The 27652-nt window shown below is 51.1% G+C and overlaps 1 protein-coding gene across 2 annotated transcripts in view; it reads right to left on the bottom strand.

Moving 5' to 3' along the window:
* Positions 1-27652, bottom strand: part of ADGB (androglobin) — an 871677-nt gene that overhangs the window by 603660 nt on the left and 240365 nt on the right. For both annotated transcript variants that reach the window (XM_069235154.1, XM_069235155.1), the window contains exon 9: positions 11239-11361. In XM_069235154.1, the coding sequence (XP_069091255.1) occupies positions 11239-11361 (123 nt within the window). The remainder of the gene's footprint in view (positions 1-11238; positions 11362-27652) is intronic.

The following is a 27652-nucleotide window of genomic DNA, read 5'->3' as shown; positions in this document are numbered from 1 at the left end:
CCACAGTTTCAAGTACCTTATAAAAGCCATGGAAACCCAGCAATGGAGTGGAAACTGTCCTGCAGTATAGTGAAGTATAATTGAATAGTGCAGTAAGGAAGAATTTCTTGTATGGTTTGAAGATGCAGTTAAAGATGAAGAAGACATTACATATTTGAAAACAACATTTCAAAAATGTCAATACAGTCTTACCTACCAACATATAGATGGCATATCCAGGTGTTTAGCATATTCAGAATTCCAAAAAAAAGTTGTTTGTCTTGGCCAACTACTGCAGATTTGCAGCAAGAGTCAGTATGTATTTGATGAGGTCTGGATCTCTGTCAGAATGAAGTACCTATGATTGTGAGGAATATTTGTTCTTGGGTCCCATTGTTTAATTAATATTTTTATACTAGGGTGGATTTGGTACAGGAGTGTCTAAAGAAATTCAGGGCAGTCTAAAATAGTATGTAAGGCTTGGAAAGGTCCGTTTGGATTCTACAAATTATAAAACTGTGTATTGTACTGCCAATAGGGCCTGTTTGTATTTGGTAAGAATTTCTTTGAGGGTAACTAGGGGATGGGGAGAATTACAAAGGTGGTCATTACAACCCTGGCGGACGGTGTTAAAGCAGCTGTAAGACCGCCAACAGGCCGGCGGAAAAAAAATTGAATTACGACCGTGGCGGAAACCGCCAACAAAGACAGCCACTTTAACACTCCGACCGCCACGGCGGTACAAACAAACAGCATGGCGATCACCGCCAACAGACAGGCGGAGGACAATGTACCGCCCACAGTATCACAACCTACCAATCCGCCACCTTTTCTGGGGCGGATTCACCGCGAACGAAAACAAGGCGGAAACAGGACTTCGAAGGGAAAACGCTCACCTCTACACACCCCACGAGGAACCAGGACGCCATGGAACCAGAGCTTCACATTTTCCCTGCCCTTATCTTCTTGCTCCTCTACCAGGAGCACGAACGCCGGCAGCGAAGACCACAGTGAGTACTGCACCTACGACACAGGGGAGGGGGGAGGGAAAAAACAGGGACACACACATGCAACACCCCCACCCCGCCCTCACCCACTACAACACACACACTAATACATGTTGATACATTACAGTTACGCCCCCCCAAACCCAGCGGAAGTATGCAAAGACAAAAGGAAATGAGTGTAACCATTGTAATATATTAAAATCCAGTACGCAAAAATATATATACACTATAAACAAATATATACACCGAGAATAGTAGTCCAGGTATTGCTCCATTGAAGTCCGTGGAACACTGGGCCCACACGGCATGGGCGAGGCCCACACTCAATACCCGAACATGACGGAGAGAACACTGCAGGGGCATCAGATAGCAATAAAACAGGCGCCTCAGGGGGAAGGGAAAGGGGGGCACCTCAGCCGGTTGAGTGCACGACGCCAAATCCACGAGGGGGCCCCATGCCCACTGTTCAATCCTGGGGAGTGCAAAGCCACAGTCTCTCAAGTCTCTACAGTGGGTGATTTGCCCACTGTTCAATCCTGGGGAGTGCAAAGCCACAGTCTCTCAAGTCTCTACAGTGGGTGGTTTGCCCACTGTTCAATCCTGGGGAGTGCAAAGCCACAGTCTCTCAAGTCTCTACAGTGGGTGGTTTGCCCACTGTTCAATCCTGGGGAGTGCAAAGCCACAGTCTCTCAAGTCTCTACAGTGGGTGGTTTGCCCACTGTTCAATCCTGGGGAGTGCAAAGCCACAGTCTCACAAGTGAATAACAGTCTCCTCTGGTTCTGGAGGTGGCTTTGTGCCCAGAGTGCTTCATCCTGCCAAGGACAGAGGTAGTGGATGTATCTCTCCACTGGTTCTGGAGGGGGCTTTGTGCCCAGAGTGCTTCATCCTGCCAAGGACTGTGTGAGAGGATGTATCTCTACACTGGTTCTGGAGGAGGCTTTGTGCCCAGAGTGCTTCATCCTGCCAAGGACAGAGGTAGTGGATGATTCTCTCCACTGGTTCTGGAGGGGGCTTTGTGCCCAGAGTGCTTCATCCTGCTCGTGGCGGACTCAGTAGCATCAGTGCCCTTGTCGCTCATGGCCAGCGGTGCTTGTGGCGGCGGTGTCCTGTTCAAAGGTGCTTGTGGCAGGGGTGTCCTTGGCAGTGGTGCTTGTGGCGGTGGTGTCCTGTTCAGCGGTGCTTGTGGCGGCGGTGTCCTGTTCAGTGGTGCTTGTGGCGGGGGTGCCCTTGGCAGCGGTGCTTGTGGCGGCGGTGTCCTGTTCAGCGGTGCTTGTGGCGGGGGTGTCCTTGGCAGCAGTGTTTGTGGCGGCGGTGTCCTGTTCAGCGGTGCTTGTTGCGGCGGGGTCCTTGGCAGTGACTCAGCTGCTGGCGGTCCTGTCTGGCCCAGCGGGCTGATGGCAGTGGCCTCCTGGCCAGCGGGGCTGATGGCGGTGGCCTCCTAGCCAGTGGGGCTGATGGCGGTGGCCTCCTGGCCAGTGGGGCTGATGGCGGTGGCCTCCTGGCCAGCGGGGCTGATGGCAGTGGCCTCCTGGGCAGCGAGGCTGATGGCAGTGGCCTCCTGGGCAGCAGGGATGATGGCGGTGGCCTCCTGGCCAGCGGGGCTGATGGCGGTAGCCTCCTGGCTGATGGCGGTGGCCTCCTGGGCAGCGGGGCTGATGGCAGTGGCCTCCTGGGAAGCGGGGCTGATGGCGGTGGCCTCCTGGACAGCGGGGCTGATGGCGGTGGCCTCCTGGACAGCGGGGCTGATGGCGGTGGCCTCCTGGGCAGCGGGGATGATGGCGGTCTTCTCCGCCGTGATGCTCTTCCCAGACTTGGTGGGCTTTTTGTGCCCCTTCCCCACCTTGGAAGGTGTCGCAGCTGACTCCACACTCCCACCTGTACCCCTGGGAGCGGCTTTGGTGGCTGGAGTCTTCCCCATCTCCCGCCGGGCACTGGCCAACTTTTGATGCTTGACAGGTGGGGGACTCTCAGTGCTGTGGCTCCTTGCCACACTGGCTGCCCTGCTGCCTGGAGCACTCCAGAATCCGGTGACTACTGGCACCACTGGTCCCGGAGATGTTGTGGCTGAGGTGCTAGGTTGGGACCTGGAGATTCGGGCCCTAGGAGACTGACGGGGTGGGGAGGTGAGGGAAAGAGGTCAAGGGTGGACAGGAAAAGTTTCTTGGGAACACTTGGACGGGTAGCTGGAGGGAGTTTGGGAGTGGAGGAAGAGGTAGTGGTTGTAGGAGGTGTACGTTTGGTGACTTTGGGTGAAGGTGCATGCGCTGGAGGCTGTCGTGAGGTGGATGGCTGTTGGGTGGGTGTGTGCCTGTGTTTGTGTATCTTGGGAGGTGGCGTCACAGACACACTGGGAGAGGACACAGGGGACGTGTGAATGGTAGTGTGGGTGGTGACTGCACATGAGCGGGGTGTGGTGGTCTGTGTGCTGGTGATGGAAGTAGTGGCTGTAGATGTAGTGCATGCAGGTGTGAGTGGAGACGAGACTGGGAGGGAGGAGGGAGATGAGGAGGAGAGGGACACAGTGGAGGCAGTGGATGCTGGTGTGTCTGCATGTGTGTGATGCTTGCATGAGTGCCTGTGGGATGTGTGGTGCTTATGTTTGCCAGAGCTTCCCTTGTGTGTTGAGGTGTGTGCATGCTGGTCTGATGGTGTGCTTGGGGTAGGCTGAGGTACAGGGGTGTGGGTCTGGGTGGAGGAAGTTGGAGAGGGGAGGCTAGAGACAGGGACAATAGCTGCCATCAGTGCTGAGGCCAGAGTCTGAAAAGCTCGCTGAAGGGCTGCCTGACCAGAATGAATGCCCTCCAGGAATGCATTTGTTTGTTGCAACTGCCTCTCTACACCATGGATGGCATTCAACATGGTAGACTGCCCAACAGTGAGGGACCTGAGGCGGTCAAAGGCCTCCTCACTGAGGGCAGCAGGGGTGACTGGGGCAGGGCCTGAGGTGCCTGGGGGAAGGTGATGCCCACCCTCCTGGGTGAGCGGGCACAGGGCAAAGGCTGAGGGGCTGCTGGGAGGGCGGTGCTGGTAAGGGGGGTGGAGGCTGTACCTGTAGATGCGGGGGGCACAGATGTGGCCGCCACCACAAGGGAGCTCCCATCAGAGGACGAGTCCGTATCACTGGTGTCAGCTCCTGTCCCCGCTGTGGAGCTCCCCTCGCCCTCCGTCCCTCTGGTAGTCTCGCCCTCCAGGGTCATGTGGGATGCAACTCCCTCCTGCTCCGGTGCCACTGCTCCTCCGCCTGATGATGCTAATGCACACAAGAACAGGGAGACCACAAAAGGGGGGGGGGGGGGGGGGCAGAGAAGAAAGACATGTGAAGTGCATGCATTATCGCTACCATTGGCAGACATGACAGACACAGAAGCCCCCCACACTATGCCGCGCACTTGGGGTCCACTGTTCAATCCCTGGGACATGGCCTACAAGGCTATGGCCGACATCTGCACACATGGATGTCACAGGAGCCTGACTAGGTGTAGTTGGCACTGTACACAGGTGGGGTGAGGTGCCACAGGGTCTGCTAGAAGAAGGGGACCTAACTAGCACACTCGCCCTGGCCTAGGGAAACCTACAGCCCACCTCCCCCACACAGCCACCTCCACTGCGCGCTGAATCAGCTGAATGAGAGTGTACTCACCCCCTTATGGCTGCTGTGATGCCCTCAAGCGCCCATCCAACTCCGGGTACGCCACTGCCAAGATCCTGAACATCAGGGGGGTCATGGTGCGATGGGCACCCCTCCCACGTTGGGAGGCCATCCCCAGCTGAGCCTCCGCCGTCTTCTTGCTCCAGCGGCGAATGTCCTCCCATCTCTTACGGCAGTGGGTGCTCCGTCTGTGATAGACCCCCAGGGTCCGGACGTCCTTGCCGATGGCACGCCAGATGTCCTTCTTCTGGTGGGCACTGACCTACATAATTGTACAGCGGAAAAATAAAAGTTATTACCAACTGCACCGTCACAGTCATTGGCCCCCATCCCTACCCTTGCCATGTGGCACATGCACTCACCGTTGTTTCATGCACGCCTCAATCTCCCCCCCCCATCTTTCATCCAACCCACTCCACACAGGCATAGCCCATACAGCATGCTCCCAGTGTACTTACCTGTTTGTCGGGAGGACCGTAGAGTAGCGTTTACTGGTGGAGGACCCCATCCACTAGTTTGTCCAACTCCTCCGATGTAAAGGCAGGGGCCCTTTCCCCAGACGCACGAGCCATTGTCTCTTTCAGGCTGAGGTCACAGCAGCACTTGCAGTGTAGGTCCACTCCTGTCGAAGATCAGGTATCGAGTGATTGAACAGATAGAAAATGGAGGTCACTTCCACGGCGGTGCGTACTGTCACCACCGGAGTACATAGTCATTGGCTCCTGGGACCCATAGGGTCCAATTTTAACCAATGCAGAATTGCGCTGCGGTCTTCTACCGCCTACCGCAACGGTGTACAACGCCAGCGCAGTTACCTCACATCCCGTTGTCCCACTTTACAGGTCAGGCAGCCGCCATTTCAGGGGCCCACATGGCTTGATTTTTAACTGCGTCACACATACCTAGGCCTTGCCTCAACACTCATACGTGCAAATTTCAGATTATGAATCGTGTTCTGTGTAAGCTGTGGGTACGTACCTCTGAGTAGGTTGACTCTGTGCTCGCTGTTGTCCTTCATAGGCACCGTCCGCTGGGACATGTGAGGAGATGGCGGCATCCTCTGGTGTACCTACCGCTGGTGGACCTGTCGACAATGGAGGAAAGACATGTGATCATCACCTACAGGCTTGATCGTGCCACAATCCTGGAACTGTGTGCCCAGTTGGAGCCAGACCTGATGTTAGCTATCCCCCATCCTACAGGAATCCCCCCCTAGTGCAGGTGCTGTCAGTAATCCATTTCTTTGCAAGTGGGTCATTTCAAACAACAGTGGCCATAGCATCAGGGATGTCCCAGCCTATGTTTTCCAACGTGTTGTCTGCCCTGCTGAAACACATGCGGAGCTACATCGTTTTCCCTCAGGTGGAGGATTTGCCTACAGTGAAAGGTGATTTCTATGCCCTGGGACATATCCCCAACATCATAGGTGCCATTGATGGGACACATGTGGCTTTGGTACCCCCCCCCCCCCACACAGGAGAGAACAGGTGTACAGAAACCGGAAGAGTTATCATTCAATGAATATGCAGATGGTGTGTTTGGCAGACCAGTACATCTCCCATGTGAATGCCAAATTCCCTGGCTCAGTTCATGACGCTTACATCCTGCGGAATAGCAGCATCCCTTATGTGTGTGGCTATTAGGTGAGCACCTGGAAACAAGTCAGTGGGAATGTTGTCTGGGTCTGGGGATATCCCTACAGGTTAGTTTGGGTCTAACAGTTGTCCCTCGCCATTTGCAGGTGACTCTGGTTACCCTAACCTGTCAACCTGTCATGGCTACTGACCCCAGTGAGGAATCCCAGGACAAGGGCAGAGGAACGCTACAATGAAGCCCATGGGCGAACTAGGAGGATTGTAGAGCGGACATTCGGCCTCCTGAAGGCCAGATTCAGGTGCCTCCGTATGACAGGTGGATCCCTATTCTACTCACCAAAGAAGGTGTGCCAGATCATCGTGGCCTGCTGTAAGCTCCACAACTTAGCTTTGCGACGACAGGTGCCTTTTCTGCAGGAGGATGGTCCAGATGGAGGTGTTGTGGCAGCTGTGGAGCCTGTGGACAGTGAAGACGAGGAAGCAGAAGAAGAGGACATCGACAACAGGAACTCGGTGATCCTGCAATACTTCCAGTGAGACACAGGTAAGAATACAAACCTGCCTACTACATGTACTTTAACACTACTACCTCTCTAATGTCTGTCGTTTTCACCCAGTGTATGGTTACTGAGTTGTCACTTTCCCTTACGATTTCACAGATGTGGGTCCCACTGTGTGACATCTGCTTTGTTTCCTTATGGACTAAAGCTGTGTGACATAGGTATGTTGACATTACAATTGAAAGAGCATTTAGTCACTGTAATTGCTAATACACTATTTCGAAATCACAGACAGACTCCAGATTGTTTTGTGCTTTAAGGGTGTTTATTTAAGTGCTCAATATTGGAGGGTGCTGTAAAATGGTGAGGGGTGATGGTGGAGGAATGTCCATGGCAGAGTCCAGTCTATTAGTCTCACAGGAGCATTGCCCAAATGGGCATAGGAAGTGGAGCTGGGGCAGTTTGAGAATGGACAGGGTGACAAGGTGGGACAGAAGGATGACAATCAGGGTGGTCTCATTTCTTGGCGGGGGTCTTGACATCGTTCTCTGTCTTTGTCCTGGATCTCAGGGACCGTTTGCGGGGTGGTTCTCCCTCTGCAGGGGCTGGGGTGCTGGTGTGGTGGTCCTGGGGGTTGTGCCTCCTGTCCACTAGCGCCGGCGGAGGTGGTGGGCAGTTCATCATACAGGCTAGTGTCAGGGGCCCCTTGTTGTGCCACAGTGTCCCTCCTGGTGTTGAGGACTTCCTTCAGCACCCCTACGATGGTGCCCAGGGTGGAATTGATGGATCTGAGTTCCTCACTGAAGCCCGAATACTGTTCCTCCTGCAGCCGCTGGGTCTCCTGAAACTTGGCCAGTACCGTTGCCATCGTCTCCTCGGAATGGTGGTAGGCTCCCATGATGTTGGAGAGGGCCTCGTGGAGAGTGGGTTCTCTGGGCCTGTCCTCCCCCTGTCGCACAGCAGCCCTCCCAGTTCCCCTGTGTTCCTGGGCCTCTGTCCCCTGGACCGTGTGCCCACTGCCACTGCCCTCAGGTCCCTGTGGGGTGGTGGGTTAGCCTGGGGTCCCAGTAGTGGTGGACACACTGCTGATTGACGTGTCCTGGGGACAGAGGTATGGGGCCGCTGGCTGGGTGCTGAGCTGGTGTTTCCAGAGGGGGAAGCTCTGTGGTGGCCTGTGACTGTGTCAGGGGAACGACTGTCCTGAGGTCCCAGATGGGCCGGGCTGGTCATCTAGATCCAGTTGGACAGAGCTGCTGTCATCCCTGTGGGCCTCTTCTGTTGGTGGTGTGGAAATGTGTGGACCCTCCTGTCCGGTGACATTGGGTAGGGGTCCTGCAGGGGTATAAAAGGATGTTTCTTGCATCTGTGTGCCATGGTGTGCAATGGGTGGGTGACCGTGTACCCCAGTGCTTGCATTCCTGTGTGGGACCTTGTGTGATGGGGGTTTAGGGGGGTGTATGGGTATGTGCAGTGGCCATGCTTTGGTGATGGGTGTCCATGCTTTGTTGTTGCATGCAGGGCTTGGTGTTGGGATGTGTGGTTTGTGATATTGCGACATTTGTGAGGAGTTGGAGTGATGGGGGTGAGGGCGGGGGTGGAGGTATGTGATGGCATGCAGGTAGGGTGGGGGATATAGTAGTAACGCATTGCCTTACCAGAGTCCATTCCTCCATCTACTCCTGCGAGGCCCTCGGGAATCAGAATCGCCAAGACTTGCTCCTCCCATGTTGTTAGTTGTGGAGGAGGAGGTGGGGGTCCGCCGCCAGTCCGCTGAACTGCAAGGTGGTGTCTTGAGACCACGGAACACACCTTCCCCCGTAGGTCGTTCCACCTCTTCCTGATGTCATCCCTATTTCTTGGGTGCTGTCCCACTGCGTTAACCCTGTCCACTATTCTGCGCCATAGCTCCATCTTCCTAGCTATGGAGGTGTGCTGCACCTGTCATCCGAATAGCTGTGGCTCTACCCGGACGATTTCCTCCACCATGACCCTGAACTCCTCCTCAGAGAACCTGGGGTGTCTTTGCCGTGCCATGGGGTGGTGTGGGTGATGTGTGGGGTGGTGTGTGTAGTGATAAGTGGGGTGATATTTAGTGGTGTGTTGTGTGAGGTGCGTGGAAGTTATGTGGGTGATGGTATTGTGTGCCTGTGGATGCTTGGTAGTAGTTTGTAGTGTCTCTCTCTGGCCTTCTTTCGGTATTTTTGTCGTAGGGGTTTGTGGGTGATGTGGGTTTGTGTTTTATATTGTAATGGGTGGGTGGGAGTGGTGTGTGTATGTGTATCAGGTGTGTGTATTTTGAATTGTCCAATGTGGCAGTGATTTGTAAGAGTGTGTGTATTTTGAGCGTGGCGGTGTGTACCGCCAATGGAATACCGCGGTTGAAAGACCGCCGCGTGGATTCGTGGGTCGTGGAAGTGGGGGCGTATTTCTGTTGGCGTGATGGTGGAGGTTTTGTTTTCACCAGTTTATCACTGACCTTTGGTGTGGCGGACTTGTGTGGGTGTCTCAATTTTGGCAGATTCCGAGCAGTGGGTCATAATGAACGTGGCCGAATTCCGCTGCCGCGGCGGTGTGTTGGCGGTCTTCTGCATGGCGGTAAGCGTCTTTCACCGCCAATGTTGTAATGAGGGCCAAAGTGTTGTCCCGTTAACTGCTATATAATCTGTATTTGTCTTTGATAATCTTGTTCTGCATTTGAGAAGGGAGCAACTGGTTGTGTAGAATAATGCAACACAGTGCACGTAAGATCCATTGTGCATTTCTTGGTAAAAGAGTTGAAAGCGACTATTGCAAGAGACAATATACTCTGAACAGTGGGGCCCTGAAATATTACATATTATTTCCCTTCTGCGCCACTATGCGTTATACCGACGTAAAATAGACTTGGTTAGCTAAACAGACTAGGACTGAAGGATTACACTATGGTATTTTATTGCTGAAATGTTGGGAGGCTCTACGAGACTGCATGCCTGGATTTACTTCTTTTATTTTATATATGAGCAGTTTTATATAATGCAGGTAAGGCAAAGGGTGTTAGAATGCTTCACTTAAGTATGAGTTAATACCAGCAGAAAACAGGATATACAATATATCATAAAACATACGAGTACGAAAAGATCATAAGGTAAACAATACATTATAATGACCTGTAAAATGTGAGCTATACATATATAGTAAGTTACTTAAAGTAAAAAAAAAAATATATTGTGAAAAATATGGTCTCTACATATATGGTAACAGTCGCCTAAATAATAACAAGCATTTTCAATGCAACGGGTCTCGCATTTGTTCGAGTTAGAGCTATTAGCATTGTAAAGCGAAAAAAACGCAGCACGTTCACGCTATGTAAAATGCAGCACACTTGCGCTGCGCGGAAAATAAACAGATAAAGTAGTCCGGACTCCAGGCTGAAAACATTGAGCCTCGTATGTTTTTGATACTTTACCAGTGCTGTGTAGGTGGGCTAAACACCGGAAAAGGCATGACGTATGCATGCCTTTCACAAATGAAAGCAAGGGGATTTGAAAAGGCAAGCCCACGAAACAATGTAAGTGACTGACGTGGCATGGGCGTGGTTTGAAGCCCAAAGAGAGATTACAGAATGGACGGAGCACTTTGTGCTCGCCCATAAAAAGACATATGGTAACTTAGAATAACGGCGTCTGAATATTAATAGCCACGGTGCCTTTCTCCAGTAATATCATCAAGCAGACAGTTTTCATTTATGGTTGGAACTAAAGATAAAATACCAGGTTTTTCAGCTCCTTCTTCAAGAGCCGATAGGATGAAATAGTTATAACGGCAGGCGGGTGGAGTTTCCCAACTCTAGGTGCACTTCGTTAGGACTGTTTGAGAGAATTTTCCTCCTTGAATCCTGATGCTTCTATGAGGAGATTATCCTGCTCTGAAGGATGTGTTGTTCTCGTTATATCACCATCAGAGGTGTAGCTTCGTGGAGAATGTTTGGGGTGTTTGACCATTCTAAAAAGTGTATTCTGCAGTATATAGTTGTGTACAAGTGCTTCCAGTCAGGTATGGTGAAGTGTCTGTCGGATTTCACCTGGGATTTTTACATGCCAACACTGACAAAAACATACACGCACTCTTCTCGTCTCTGTTTTGAAAGCCTTAAAAATAATGATGAGTTTGAAAAATGTTGTTTTAGGTGCCCCTAACAATCCGCCCTCCTCTCTCTTTCGACAGCCTCTTAAGCCCCCCTCATGTATTTTCATATACTGTGTTTTAACAAGAAATCCTGTCGTGATTGTTGGGAAATCTGGAGCTCCTGAATACGTCCGAAGGGAGGCCCTATATATACTTTGGAGGGACCCCCCTCAAGTTTTGTTACATCTCTGGGCACCACCTCGAATACACATATGCTAATTGCATTAGAAAACTGTCATTACATTATTGAATAGATTAGCATACACCAGTAACATGTCGATTCCAGTGAAATATGTAGTTTCGGAATATATATCTATATAGCTTCATTATTTAATGTACCTACTTTCTGGAAAAGGAGGCTGATTAGCACTTAAGGATTCTGTAGATTGTCGTGCAGAATGGGGAGCAGAGCGGGCCTTGTCTTTATCGCCTTTCTTCTTGCCGACATCTTTTACTTCTGATTTATCTGTCAGAACAAGGTAAATAGAACGTATTCAACAATTACATAACAATAAAGAATACATTTATTTCAAGGACGATCATCGCTGCAAGATCTACAGCCATCAGAAATCATTGAGCAAAATGAAAAGACATAGGGATCATGGCACAAATGTATCTTTTGTTTAAACAGGGCAAAGATTCTGTCAGTTGCATACGTGGAAATGTGAAGAGCAAGTTATACTCTCCTGCTATACTGAACGTTTCTGAACTACGCCCTGAGTTAAGGCCATGTTAAAGAAGTTAGGGTGCCTGTTTTTTTAGGCCTGGCGAGAGACAGCTTTTGCTTTATCTTTATCTCACCAACTCTTCAAAAAAGTATAATAAGTAACAGAGAGAGAGAGTGTGTGGCTGTAATGATTTTTTCTTGGTTGACTCGGTTTAAATAGCCATCAAGGTCAGGGCATTCATCAATGATGCCAATGTCCCACTTGGATTCCCTTTATGTTTAGTAATAGGTCAATGCTCTATAAATTAATTCTGCAGCCCTGAACACAACTCCACTTTATCAGACTGTTATTGGTGGTAGAATCCTGAGGATGTAGGGGGTGTGGGAATTGGCCTCTTAATGGCCACAGTGTGAGAAAGTAGCCTCTTTATAGCGTGGTTACCCCCATTATTCACCTATTTGTCAGTGTGTTTTGACTGTGCCACTGGGATCCTGCTAGTCAGGACCCCAGTGCTTTTGGTTTGTGGCCTACTTGTCAGTATATTTCACTGTTTTCGTCAGTATGCTTTACTGTGTCACTGTGATCCTGCTAACCAGGACCCCAGTGCTTATGCTCTCTCTGGTTCCAAATTTGTCCTTACATACTGGTAACCCAGTATTTCACTCCAAATTGGCATACTGGCCCCCCATTATAAGTACCTAGCATATGGTACATAGGCACCCAGGGCATTGGGGTTCCAGGGGATCCCTATGGGCTGCATTTCTTTTGCCACCTATAGGGAGCCCATACAAAGGCTTCTACATGACTGCCATTGCAGCCTGTGTGTAATAGTGCATGCCCTTATTCACAGCCATTTTCATTGCACCAGGTCACTTATAAGTTACCTATTTATCAGGCCTTCAGACCCTGAAGGCTGGGTGCAAAGTACCTGTGTGTGGGGGCACCACTGCACTACCAGAGATGCACCCATGTTGTCCAGGCCCATTTCCCCGGACTTTGTGAGTGCAGAGACGCCATTTTAAGTGTGTACAGCTTCACAATGGTAACTCCGAATATGGCCATGTAAAGTGTCTAACAACTGGGAATTGTACCCCAATACTGATTCCAGTATTGGTTGCACAATTCCATGCACTCTGGGGGCTCCACATTGGACCCCCTGTACTGCCAGCCCAGCCTTCTGAGGTTTCCACTGCAGCCCAGCTGCTGCCACCTCACAGAAAGGCTTCTGCCCTGCTGGGGCTTGAGCAGCTCAATCCCAGGAAGGCAGGACAATACATTTCCTTTAGGAGAGGGGTGCTACACCCTCTCCCTTTGGAAATAGGTGTTACAGGCATGGGAGGGGTATCCTCCCAGAGCCTCTGGAAATGCTTTGAAGGGCAAAGATGGTGCCCTCCTTGCATAATCCTGTCTAAACCGGTTCAGGGACTCCCAGTCCCTGCTCTGGCGCGAAACTGGACAAAGGAAAGGGGAGGTACCAATCCCCTGTCCATCGCCATCCCAGGGGAGGTGCCCAGAGCTCCTCCAGAATGTCCCTGGGTTTTGCCATCTTGGATTCCAAGGTGGTGGGGCACTCTTGGAGCATCTGAGTGGCCAGTGCCAGCAGGTGATGTCAGAGACCCCGCCTGATAGGTGCTTACCTGGTTAGGTGACCAATCATCCTCTTAGGGCTATTTAGGGTCTCTCCTCTGGTTGTCTCTTCAGATTTGGATTGCAAGATTCCAGTAGGTATCCTCTGCATCCTTTACTTCATCTTCTACCAACGGATCAACTGATGACTGCTCCAGGAACTCTACAAAACTGCAACAAAGAAGCTAAGACGACTTCTGTAACATTGTATCTTCAGCTCCTGCCAGCAACTGCAACAGTTTCCAGTTTGTGCATCCTCCGAAGACTGCCTGTCTTCAGCCTGCAACAGAAGAACCGAAGGAATCTCCCATGGAGTGATGGAGTTACTTCCCTGCTTCAGCAGGCACCTCTCTGCAGCAACGACCAGTGTCTTGGGTCCCCTCTCCACGTGACAGTTGTGGATCCAGCAACACGGGTGGTGGACTAAAGTGACTCTGGTAGTCCTAATGTCCAGCTGTCCAACTTTGGTGGAGGTAGGAGCTTGCATCCCCACGCAAGACTGTACTCCTGTGCACTGCGTGACTTGCAGTTGCCAAGACTTGTGTATGTCATTCTAAGAAGTTCTTCATGCACAGCACAGCTTAGGCCCCCGGCACTCTATCCTGTGATGCACAGCTTCCTGAGTGGTTCTCTGGCGGCGTGGGAATCCTTTGTGTCGTGCTGCATGGGCATCCATTTGCACCTCCTTTGTCCCCGTGCTGTGGGACTCCTGTGCATGCTTCCTGGTCTTCTGAGGGCTCTCTGAGTTGCAGAGAGCCCCCTCTGACGTCCCCTCCTGGGTAGAGGCCACCAGGTCCCTCCTGGTCCCTGGCAGCACCTTTTTCCGCTAACCGCGAGCTTTGTGTGTGCCAAGGCTTGTTGGCAGTATCCAGCGACGCAAATCAGACTGCATTCATCCATCCGGCATAGGACATCTTCTGCACCAACCAGGAACCCGCATCTGTCTTCTTTAGTGCAATACTGACTTTGTCTCCTCACAGGTGATTCTTCTTTTGCACTTTCATCCGGGTTAGCAGGGGCTCCTGTTCTTCCAGGACTCTTCCGTGATTCTTGGACTTGGTCTCCTTCTTCCACAGGTCTTCAGTCCAGGAATCCATCATTGGTGTCTTGCAGTCTCTTCTAGTTCTTGCATTATCTTCTATCACGACTTCTAGTGTGTTTTAGGAAACTTGCTGTGTTTCACTCCTGTTTTCCTGGGCTCCTGGGTGGGGTACATTACTTATCTTTGGTGTTTTCTTACACTTTCAGTGCCCTTCTACACACTACACTTGCCTAGGTGGGAAACCAATTTTCACATCCCACTATTTTAGTATATGGTTTGTGTTCCCCCTAGGCCCATTGCAACCTATTGTGATTTTCACTATTTGCACTGTTTTCCTACTATGTACTTACCTGTTTTTGGTTACTAGTGTACATACTGTGTAATTTACTTACCTCCTAAGGGAGTGTAGGCTCCAAAGTATTTTTGGCATTGTGCGACTAAAATAAAGTACCTTTATTTTTGCAACACTGACTATTGTCTTTCATGTGTGTAAGTACTGTGTGACTACAGTCATATTGCAAGAGCTTTGCATGTCTCCTGGTTCAGCCTTGGATGCTCTGTCTGCAGCTACCTCTAGACAGCCTGGCTTCTAGACAAAAACTACATTTCACTAACAAGGGATAACTCGACCTAGTATAAGGTGTAAGTACCTTTAGTACACACTACAAACCAGGCCAGCCTCCTACACAGTTTTGTTTTTCATTTTTTTTTCTTCAAATCTCTTTATTAAATGTTTAACACTAAACGTATAACATTAAACATTAGACATTCCAGGATATCACATTAACATTCGGTCACAAAGGCATCTGATCTGTGAGTTGGTAGATACATGGTACATATATGTCGGCAACAATACATAACATCTTTACATTTGATTATGATATGTGGGTTGTGAGTCAGGATGGAATCCTTTCTTGCTCTCACTGAATAATTAAAAGTAGATATCTTTAACACATATGCCCATTTTGTGTCTCCATGTATACGGAAATAAGAACTTACAGCATTTATAGGGTATGCAACCATTATACAGTTCACGGTGGGTGGGTGTCGTCTTTAGCTTCCATAGCTACAATGAAGGCGTCCCATACATCAGGTCCACTTAGGGTTAGACCCCGTTGTCGAAGCTGCCGTATTGTGTGTGCTTCCCCCTGTGAGGCCCGAATCAAATCATGGAGCCAATTACTATGAACCGGGGTATACGTAGCCTTCCAATGAGTTGCTATTAGGCACCTAAACAGTACGAGGGCCAAGTCAATGTATCTGTTTATTTGTTTGTCCCCCTTATTGCGTCGGCGCAGGCCGAGCAAGCACGATTCCGGCGTCACAGGCAGCGTGCGGTTCGTTATCTCATTTATATTGTCAATGACACTCCGCCAGGCCTCCATTAGGTGTGGACAAGACCACACCATGTGATAGAAGTCTGCCGCTGGGTGTGTGCATCTAGGGCACTTCGGATCCGAGTCTGGAAACATTTGCCGTATGCGAGCCGGGGATAGGTAGGTGTGATGTATATAATTAAACTGTGTATAGCTCAGTCGAACATTGGGCGATATACCATTAATGGAGGAAAGCATCTCTACCTAGTCCTTTTGGGACAAAGGGGAAGGAAGCACCATGTCCCATCTTGCTTTGGCACGTATCAACTCGGGGCAAGCCCGGTCCAATAGCAGCGAATATAAACAAGATATTGTTTTTCTAGTGTTGCCAAACGATAGGAGTAGTGTAAGCAATTGTGATTCCTGGGGCTCATCTGTGCCTGCTCCCCACGTGGCTTCCAGTAAATGCTTAACTGTGTGATATGTAATGAAGGTGCCCACCGGAATCCCTGTTGAGTTCAGGAGTTCATTAAAGAGCTTCAGTGATGAGCCCTCATAAAGTTCACCCAAGTTTTCTAGTGCTGCCTCGCGCCACGGGGTTGTATCATGTTTTGACCTATTAGAGTTTGTGCTTTAGGTAACTGTGTCCATGGCAACATAGGGGAGTATGGTATTGGGCTGCAACCATTGTGGGCATATCTATGCCAGCACGTTTTAGCAGCTAATAAGAGAACAGAGCTCTGTGTCAAACGGCTCGATCCATCTAACAGCCAAGTGAGCACTCGGAGTGGTGTTAATAATTGCAACACCAGCTGTTGTTCTGCCGAGGGGGTTCCGCTCAACCACAAAGCAGGCCACTGCAATTGGGCTGCTGCGTAATATAGTTCAAAGTTAGGCATGCTCAGGCCACCCTTGGATTGTGGGTATTGCGTTATACGGAACACCACTCTACGCCTGTCTCTTCCCCATAGTAAATCAGTCATAGTGGAATGTAGCGTTTTAAAGAAGGAACGGGGAGGACAATCAGTAGCGCTGTGAAGTAATATAAAAGACTCAGAAGAATAAGCATTTTTGCAATAGCCATTCGTCCCATTGGTGATAAAGCGAGGGATAGCCAAAATAGTAAGGATCAGCGCACAGAGCGGAGGGCCCTGTCTACGTTGCCCTCTCTGAGGTCTACTATTGAGTGGTATATCTGTATACCCAAGTATTTGAAAGTGGTGTGGCACCACGGTAGTTGGTAATGTGGGAGGGCCGTTCGTTATTTTATGGGTACGGGGGAAAGGGGAAATATACAGGATTTTGACCAATTGGTTCGCAAGCCAGAGATGGTCGCAAACACGTCCAGTGTCTCCATGACTTTCATCATGGATTCTATATGGTCGTGTAGGTATATCAATGCGTCGTCCGCATATAGTGATATGATATTGTATGTGTTAAGTTCTGGGATTCCCCAATTGTGTGCCTGCTTGCGCATTGTAACTGCTAGTGGTTCCATGGCGATCGCGAAGAGAAGGGGGGATAGCGGGCATCCCTGCCTGGTGCCTCTTTATATTGGAAAGGACTCGGAAATTTACCTGTCCCGCCTTGACCCGCACAACGGGTTTGGCATACAGCGTCTTGATCCACTGGACATATCCAGCACCAAATCCCATAGCCTCTAACGTAGCAAAGAGATAATCCCAGCTAAGCAATCAAATGCTTTTTCTATATCCAATGATATAGCTACTGCACCTGCTGGTGGCGTCACCCCGGTGTTGTGCAATATACAGATGAGGCGACTTATATTGAGAAAGGTGTTCCTACCTGATATGAACCCTGACTGATCCTCGTGGATTAGGTGTGTCATGTAGGGAAGGAGTCTGTTAGCTAAACTTTTACCTAGTAATTTGCAATCAGAGTTAAGCAATGCTAGGGGGCGGTATGATCGGACATCAAGGGGGTCGCGTCCGGGTTTGGGGAGGACGGCAATCAGTGCTTCATTCCTGGAGTAAGGTAATCTCGTTCTTTCCTATGCCTCATTGAACACCTGCAAAAGGGGCGGTAGCAGAAGAGTGGCCTGGGATGATATGTATTCTACTGGCAGGCCGTCTGATCCTGGGGTCTTGCCGCGTGCCATCTGTGATAGTGCTAGGCGGAGTTCTTCTAAGGTGATTGGGCCGTCTAGCACCTCAGCCTGTTCAGTCCGCAAGCGTTTCTGGGGAGGAAATACTAAGAAGTCATTTAGCTGTGCAGCCGGGGGAGGAGGATTAGGTGAGTATAAGGACTGGTAGTAGTTGTAAAAGGCCTCGTTAATTGCTCTTTGTGTGCTTACCATCTGTCCTGTGTCCAACTTTATTGCCCCTATGGTGGAGGGCTGTCGCACCGGCCATGCTAACAGTCTGCCTGCCCTATCACCTTCTGCATGCTTACTTGCCATGTGGTGCCTATAGTCATACCTGCAGAGTCTAAGATCTGCCTCCCTATAATTCGTCTTAATTGTTTGTAGTTCTGCCATGGGTAAGTCATCAGCCGCAAAAGCAACCTCAGCTTCACGTAACTGGGACTCTAAGTTTGAGATCTCCCTATGTAGTGCCCTTCTGACACCAGTTGATGCAGACATGCAGTGGTCCCTAACCACCACTTTATGGGCATCCCATTCTATCGCTCTATTGGTTGCGGAGCCACTGTTGGTAGAGATATAGTCAGATATACATTTAGTTAGTTCAGCACAAAAGGGAGGGTCAGGCAAGGTCTCTGTCTGTAGGCGCCATGTAGGAATACGTGCGCGAGGTTTCCCCCATCCTAATATCGCATATAATGGGTTATGATCTGATAAAGTAAAAGCCAGGTATTGTGCTGTGTGTATCTTGTGTACGACCGCCTGCGACGCTAATATCATGTCTATCCTGGTATGAAGGGCATGTATAGGGGAGTAAAAAGAGTATTTGCGCTGCTACGGGTGGCGCGAGAGTCGGCCACTTTGGGCAGGCGGTAGTGGGGGGATAGATCTATCCATTTGAATGTCCATGACACAGTTGAAATCGACGCCCCAGATGCAGTCTATTGTTGGGTCGTGGAACATGCCTGTTGTGAGTGTATGAAGGAAATCTAGTTGATTAAAGTTGGGGGCGTATAGTGCCACTAATGCCAACAGCGTGCCGTCTAGTCTACCTTCTACTACTATATATCTCAAATTTGTGTCTATACGCGTATTAGTGATCACGTAAGGGACTCCTGGGGCGATCCAGATCGCCACTCCTTGTGCGAAGGAGGAAGACCCTGTGCCCAGCCACTGTCCTTTCCAGGTTTTCTTGGTGAGGTCTAGGGTAGTGTTTATTAGGTGTGTCTCTTGTAGTAGGGCGAAGTGTATATGGTGGTGTTTCAGGTAATTATGTATACGTTGTCGTTTACGTGGGTTTGCCATTCCTCTCACATTCCATGTCAACATACTATATTTTGGGGTGGTTGATTGTCTTTGTGTTGTCATTAGTGTGTGGGGGGCAAAAGAGAGAGGAGGCGTGGGGGGCACGTCCCGGTTTTGTTGTGTGGGGCAGCCAGCATCTACCATTGCCCTGCCAATACCCCCTTGGAGCCCGGATATCATATACTGTCAGCATTTTTACGTGTGCTGTGTGACAATACTGTAAGGGTTTACTATGTAGACCTAAGGTGATCCCAGAAAGAAAAAAAACAGATAGAACAATAACATTAATAAACAGCAGCACAATTGTGCAAACATCTAAACAATGGCCATTACCATGAGCAGATATAGGAGTGAACCGGTCCATATGGTACAGGGCGTAGAGGATGCGAGTTCAATACAAGGGTAATCGTGTCCGGCCCAACGAATGGACTTACTCCTTCCTCCACAGGGTGCGCCCACGAGGAGGGATCCACACCGTGCACTGTGTCGTAGTTTAAGTTCTTCATTGTGGCTGCCTGCGTTGACCGGTCAATGTACCGTATGCCATAGTCATCTCCAAGTGACACTGCTGATCATCTGGAAATGTTAATTAAATGTTGTCGGCCAAGCGCGGAGTGAGAAGCGGGCCCAAGGGGGATCCCAGCAAGTCAGAGTTAGTTTCATGTTCCTGGTCAGAGTTTCTAGTTCCCACATGTTCTGTTAGTGGGTCCGCCACAAAACGTGGACCTGTAGGAGTCGGGAGCGCTCTTCCGTGACTTGTTCCATGGATGGCTTATGTCCTGGACGTGATCGTCGTTTTTGTGTTACTTTAGGCTGTGTACGTTCTTCTGTGGAGTTTTCCTGTTGTAGAAGACAGGCAAGACCCTTGGCGTGCAGCCACGTCCATGCATCTTCTGTGGACGTAAAGATGTGGACTTTGGGACCATCCTGTACTCGTAACTTAGCGGGGAATAGTAGTGCATATTTGATGTGGTGTTCCCGTAGGCGTTTTTTAATCTGGTAGAACTAGTTACGTTTCGACTGGACATCCGCCGTGAAGTCGGGGTATGCCGTGATTGATGCATTGTCGTATTGCTGTGGACCCAATTTACGAAGGGGCTGCAAGTCGAGGTCCCTATCCCGATAGCTGAGTAATTTGGCTATTATAGGACGGGGATATGCGCCTGGTTATGGAGCTTTGCTCGGAACCCTGTGCGCGCGTTTTATCGGAAAGAATTTAGGGATATCACCCTGCAACACCGTATCTGTAAGCCATTTTCTGCACTGGGACCCTCAGCCCGCTCCGGGAACCCTACCAATCTGATATTATTTCTCCTCGATCTGCCTTCGGCATCTTCTGCTCTGCACTTTAGTTAGTCAACCTCTGTCGATAAGCGTTGTACTTGTTCTCGTAGAGTTTGTACCACTGGGGTCAATCCACCTACTTCTTTTTGCGTTTCCGAGACTCGGTCAGCCAGTGCACGCTGGTCGGTTCTGAGTAGTCCGACATCCACTACCACTGCGCCTAGCTTCGCTTCCAAGGTAGTTTTGGTTTCTACTATAGCTTGCAAGACCTTCTTGAATTGCGAAGTATGGTTGCTTAGTGTGATTTCCATCTGTCGTAGGGCCTGGGCAGTAGAGTCTTGTTCTCCCATTGGGGGGGGGGTGTAGGTGATTTTTGGCCCCGGTTGGTGCTTTTGACATTTTTGGCTTGCCCATCTAGGCAGTGCTTAACCGATGCGTGGTTTGTGGGTCTTCCGGGCTTTGCAGCACAAAGAAAGTCGATCCTTCGCTCACATAGGAGTGTTAGCGCATAATTTCTTTTACCTCGACTTTTATTCAGTGGTATGCCGGCTTGTAATATTAACGGGAGTGAGTAATAAGGGCCAACGTGCGACTATTACTGATCTGCTTGTCGTATGGGCCTGTTGGATTGTTCTTTATGAGCGTGACTTATCCCTTTCGCAGTACGCTGTTCGATCGGTAGAGCCCTGGTTTACGTGCGTCACCAAGCGGCAACTTCGGGCGTAGGCCCAGGATCAGTGCATGTCATTCAGTGTAATGCGGCCCGACATGTGCCACCGGATAACTTTCCGTGCTTCACAGCGCCCAATTTCTGATAATTGTAGCACGTAATCAGCGCAGGTCGCCGAGACTCCTCTAAACTACAGGTGGATTCACCACTATATCCCATTTATGTCGGGTCTTTGTTTGCACGCACCGCGTCCCTTTAATACTTCACAGGTGCTGCGTACGGCCCGCCGAGGCTACGCTCCACTCACAGCAGCCGGCACCTCGGATCCGCCACTCAGCTGGCCCACTACGGTTCCCCAATTAAGCCGGGGATGTCCGATGCGTGCTCGTTTGCACGCTCAGGTCTATGCGGATCGCAGGTCCGACGTTTCCGTCTGTTACTCAACGGGACGCAGCTCGGTATTTGCCGCCGAGCACTCCGCTCTTCCCACAAGCACCTTATTGGGTCACCTCCAGTCCGGGCTTTATTCCGCTCGGGCTCCGAGCCAGAGTGGGATCTTGTGTTGGGGGGTTAATCAGCACGGGGTAGTCGAGCGCCGTCCCCCAGGCCCGCCGCCCTTCACGTCCCGTACTCCGTCCTCTATCCGTCTGCCTCAGTCCCCTCACGGCACTATCAGTCCCACAGTGTTCCAGGATGGGTCACAGCCTACTGGATCCCTGCCCAAGCACCAATGCGGAGGGGAGACAAGCAATCCGCCAAGTAAAAGTGGGGATTGCTTGTATTACAGGAGATTTTGATAAGGCCAGGGACGGAGCAGCCGATCAAGCAGCCGCTCCGGTCGCCATCTTGGCCACGCCCTCGCATTCTACACACAGTTATTGATAAATACAGAAGGAAACCAGTATTATTATCCCACTGGGTCAGAAACTACTGACAACTATGTATACTCAGAAGGACAATGACTAAAACGTAAGGACACCTAGACACAACATGAACACTGGGCGGCAGACTCACACAAAGCCTGCCACTATTTTGTTGGTCACCAAACATGTGGAGGTCAATGGATGCCGCCAATCATACCTATGGACTTCTTACTCAACCATATTTCACAGGTACATCCGCATGCACTGTTTCTATATAGGAAGAAGACAAAGGATCCCGGTTACCACAGACTGGACACAGCTTTACAACAGGAAGCCTGTAATTGGTTCCCTCAAAGGAGCACACGTAAAAAGGCACATCTTGTGGTAGACACTAGTATAATGCACACTTGGTGTACCTCCTTGATCCTTTATTTCAGCTCTAGGGTCTCATAACTTTTCACATGTCAGAACTTTGAATGAGATTGCATGATTGCCAAATTTAAGGAGGAAAAAGGTCATTGTGGCCCTCCTGTGCCACATAAGCTAGAGAGTGCGGAAAACAATATTCTCACCCCTTGCCAAGGAGCACACTCACTCAAGTGGTTGGAGCATTGGTGTGTCTGAGTGGTCAGGGAGTCAGCCCACAGGTCCAAGAGGACCAGACATGGTGTCTTATGGTTTTGAGCCTCCACTGAGAGCCAAAGAGCAAACTTTTCCATGCAGTTCAACTCCTGTGGGCACCCAGAGTAGACAACACACAGAATAGGAAGCTGATCCTAGGGAAATTTCCCAAAGGTGGGCGAATTGCCTTCCAGGAAAGGGTTCACGGTTCCACCATGCAGAGGACCACTTCTCCAGTCAAAATCAGCCTCATGGAATACTTCCTTCTTCCCTGGAGGTGGATGGGTTGGGGTATGCTATAATAAGGGCAGGGTGAACAACACCCACCTGCTCAACCTATCCAATAAGAAGAGGGGAAGTCGAGTATTGGAGGGCACCAATGGAATCAAGCCAAATCTAATAGAGGGGTGGAAACAGCAGAGGCTGAGAAGAGGCTCACACTCTATGGAAAGAAAAGCAGTCAGTAGGGAGAAGTGGGGAATGTAGCAGGACAGGCTCTTCCAAGGAACTTCTATCAAGGGTAGGTCGCTCCCCCTGCTGCTGCAGCTCCTCCAGCTCCTCCAGGTTCCTGAGACCCACCTCGCAGTAAGTACCCCCCACCTCCCAGCCCCTCGCCCTGCCCCGCGCTACTCACCCTCTCTCCTGCTCCTGCTTCTTTTCTCCTTTTCTTCTTCTCTGTTCTTCCTCCTCGCTCCTCTTCTGTAATCTTCTTCTGTACTCTTCTTTTCCCCGTCTTCTCTCTTCTTCTGTGTGCTTCTCTGCCTCTCCTGTCGCCTCTCTTCTTCTTCATCTTCTTCTGTGGTCTTCTGCCTGTCTTCTGCCTTCTGTTCTTCGTCTTCCGTATCTTCATCTGTGATCTTCTGCTCTTCTTTGATCTTCTGCTCTTCTGTGATCTTCTGGTCTCCTGTTCTTTCGTTCTTCTGTTCTTCCGGTCTTCTGTTCATCTGTTCTTCTGTTCTTCTGTCTTCTATCTTCTATCTTCTGTCTTCAGCTCTTCTGCCTCCTCCGTCTTCTTCTCCCCGCGCCTGCCCTCCTGCTCCTGCCTCATCCCCCTCCCTCACTCGCCTCCCCTCTCTATCACCCCTATCTACCCCGTTCGCTATTTACCTCTCTCACTCCTCCTATCTACCTATCTCTCTATCTATCTATCTCACTATCTAACTCCCTCACTCTCCACCTCCTCCTATCTACCTATCTCTCTATCTACCTATCTCTCTATCTATCTATTTCTCTATCTATCTATTTCTCTATCTATCTATTTCTCTATCTATTTTCTCTATCTCTCCCCCCTTCCCGCCACCCCCTCTATTACCTATCTTCCTATCCTCTCACTCTACCTCTCACCCTCACCCACCTCTACAACCCCCCCTCCCCTATCTTCACAATCCTACTCCTATCTCTCTCCCTAATCTCCTAAACCTCCTAACACTCACCCCCCTCCACCCTTAAACCCCCCTCCCCCAGCTCTTCTCACTCTACCTGTCCCCCCCTCCCTCGCACTTTCCCGCCGCGACCTCCTGCACACCCCCAGCTCCCATTCGCCCCCAGCTGACCCCTCCCCCCCCTACCTCATATGGCGGCCGCTGTGCGACCGTGCAGTGGGCACGCCGCTGGCGCGCCAGAGGCAAGCCCGTCCGCGCCTGGCCGCGCCCAGCGCCATGACCCCTGGTCCCCAGCTCTCCCAAGCCCCGCTGATCCGCTACGACCCCACCACCCTCCACGCCCTCAATCTAGGGCGCACCAACACCTGCTTCCAAGCTCACCCCAAACGCACCCATGGACCCTTCGCCTGCAACTCCTGCAAACGCATCTTCCACCACGCAACTACCACGACCGCAAGCCCACGCGCCATCAACCACCTCAAGTGCATCCTGGTCAACGCTCGTTCCGTCCACAAGCACGCCGTTGAACTCTGGGACCTCCTGGACTCCACAGCACCGGACGTCGCCTTCATCACGGAGACCTGGATGAACGCCTCCTCTGCTCCAGACATCGACACCGCCATCCCAGAAGGCTACAAGATCTCCAGAAAAGACCGCACCAACCAAGTAGGAGGAGGTATCGCCATCGTCTTCAAAGACTCCATCAGCGTCACCACCTCCACCGAAGACACCCCTCTCACCGCTGAACACCTGCATTTTCAGATTCGCACCGACCCCAGGACCACCCTCAGAGGATCCCTCGTCTACCGTCCTCCCGGACCGCGCGCCCCTTTCAGCGACGCCATTGCCGACTTCATCTCCCCGCACGCCCTCGCCTCGCCGGACTACATCCTCCTATGCGACCTCAACTTCCATCTGGAACAAAACAACGACCCCAACACCACCACCCTGCTCGACAACCTCGGCCTCAAGCAACTGGTGAACACCGCCACCCACATCGCCGGACACACGCTTGACCCTATCTTCTCCGCCAGCAAACACGTCTTCTTCAGCCACACCTCCACTCTACACTGGACCGACCACAGCTGTGTACATTTCACATTCCGACGCGAGACCCGCCACCTCCGCACTCAACCCATCCCTCGTCGACAGTGGAACAAAATCCCCGAAGAGCAACTCTTTTCCGCACTCGCCGCCAACCAACCCACCCTCACCACCGACCCCAACGACGCAGCCCTCAGCCTCACGAACTGGATCTCCAACTGCGCAGACAACCTTGCTCCCCTCAAACGCACGCATCGACAGGCCAACACCAAAAAACCTCTCTGGTTCTCTGACACCCTCAAAGAATCGAAGAAAACTTGTTGCGCCCTCGAGAAGGCCTGGCGCAAGGACCACACCGCTGACAACATGACCGCCCTCAAGAACGCTACCCGCGAACACCACCAACTGATCCGCGCTGCCAAAAGGAACTTTTTTACCGACAGACTGGACAAAAACAGCCACAACAGCAGAGAACTTTTTAGCATCGTCAAGGAGTTCTCCAACCCCAACCCCAACGCCGTCACGCCCTCACAAGATCTGTGCAACTCCCTCGCCACCTTCTTCCATCGCAAGATCAGCGACCTCCACGACAACTTCGGACACCAGACCCAACCAAGCATCACCGAACCCACACCTCCGACCATCACCCTCAATGACTGGACCCACATCAACACCGAAGAAACCAAAACCACCATGAACTCGATCCACTCCGGCGCTCCATCGGACCCCTGCCCTCACTTCATCTTCAATAAAGCCGACGACATCATCGCCCCGCACCTCCAGGCCGTCATCAACTCCTCTTTTTCTTCTGCTACCTTCCCCGAATGCTGGAAACACACCGAAGTCAACGCACTACTAAAGAAACCTACGGCTGACCCGAGCGACCTGAAAAACTTCCGCCCCATCTCGCTCCTCCCCTTCCCCGCCAAGGTAATAGAGAAGACCGTCAACAAACAGCTGACCACCTTCCTAGAAGACAACAACCTGCTCGACCCTTCACAAACCGGATTCCGAACCAATCACAGCACTGAAACCGCCCTCATCTCAGTCACAGACGACATCAGAACCCTGATGGACAACGGTGAAACAGTCGCCCTCATCCTCCTCGACCTCTCGGCTGCCTTCGACACAGTCTGTCACCGCACCCTACTCACCCGCCTCCGCTCCACCGGGATCCAAGGCCAGGCCCTGGACTGGATCGCCTCCTTCCTCTCAAACCGATCCCAAAGAGTCTACCTCCCTCCATTTCGCTCAGACCCCACCGAGATCATCTGCGGCGTATCTCAAGGGTCATCGCTCAGCCCGACACTCTTCAATGTCTACATGAGCCCCCTCGCCGACATCGTACGCAAGCACGACATCATCATCACCTCCTACGCCGACGACACCCAACTTATACTCTCCCTCACCAAGGACCCCGCCAGCGCCAAGACCAACCTACAAGAGGGCATGAAGGACGTCGCAGATTGGATGAGGCTCAGCCGCCTAAAGCTGAACTCTGACAAAACGGAAGTCCTCATCCTCGGCAACATCCCGTCCGCTTGGGACGACTCCTGGTGGCCCACGGCCCTCGGCACCGCACCGACCCCCGCAGACCACGCCCGCAACCTCGGCTTCATCTTGGACCCTCTTCTCACCATGACCAAGCAAGTCAACGCTGTGTCCTCCGCCTGCTTCCTCACCCTCCGCATGCTCCGCAAGATCTTCCGCTGGATCCCCGCCGACACTAGAAAAACCGTGACCCACGCCCTCGTCACGAGCCGCCTGGACTACGGCAACACCCTCTATGCTGGGACCACCGCCAAGCTCCAAAAACGCCTGCAACGTATTCAAAACGCCTCGGCCCACCTCATCCTCGACGTACCCCGCAACAGCCACATCTCCGCACACCTGAGACACCTGCATTGGCTCCCAGTCAGCAAAAGGATCACCTTCCGACTTCTCACCCACGCACACAAAGCCCTCCACAACAAGGGACCGGATTACCTCAACCGTCGCCTCAGCTTCTACGCCCCCACCCGTCTCCTCCGTTCCTCGGGCCTCGCGCTCGCTGTCGTCCCTCGCATCCGCCGCTCCACTGCGGGTGGGAGGTCCTTCTCCTTCCTGGCAGCCAAGACCTGGAACTCCCTCCCCACCAGCCTCAGGACCACCCAGGACCACTCCGCATTCCGGAGACTCCTAAAAACCTGGCTTTTCGAGCAGCAGTAACCCCCCCCGCCCTTTTTGCCTAGCGCCTTGAGACCCGCACAGGTGAGTAGCGCGCTTTATAAATGTTAATGATTTGATTTGATTTGATTTGATCAACGGACCTTGTTGATCAAAAACCCTGATACATGGTTGGAATATCCCAATAGAAAAAGGCTAAAGAGAGGTCAACCCAAGAAAAGACAGTATATAGTGATCACTAAGGAGCTTAAAATCGGTAAATTCCAGGCAGTAATGTATATCGAACCAAGAAGACACTTGTGGCTACCATTTCACAAATGTCAAGAGGCACACAGTCATAGATAAGGAGCAGGGCAACATGACTCTCCAGAGCCATGCAGTGGACTTTGACCCAACTAACTAGTCACATAACTTCAGTAACACTCTTTCGGGTGTGTACTATATCGAACCGGAGTTCCTTTTGCAGGTATATCTGCACTCTCAGATACAGAGCCCATCAGCAAATTGGAATTACCAGTCTGCAGATCTCTAGACTGGGACCCTTTTTTAGATGGAAGAGTCCATTCAACAGAATAGAGAGGTGGTAGGATTGTGAGGAATCTGAGATTACATAGAGTATCCACCAGAAAGAGCGTTCCCAATGGTAATTAATTTCTTCTTCAGACAGAT

Source organism: Pleurodeles waltl, chromosome 5 (genome assembly GCF_031143425.1).
Source record: "Pleurodeles waltl isolate 20211129_DDA chromosome 5, aPleWal1.hap1.20221129, whole genome shotgun sequence".
Taxonomy (NCBI): Eukaryota; Metazoa; Chordata; class Amphibia; order Caudata; family Salamandridae; genus Pleurodeles; species Pleurodeles waltl.
The sequence above is the reverse complement of the archived record's forward strand: the minus strand, read 5'-3'. Positions and strand labels throughout refer to the sequence as shown.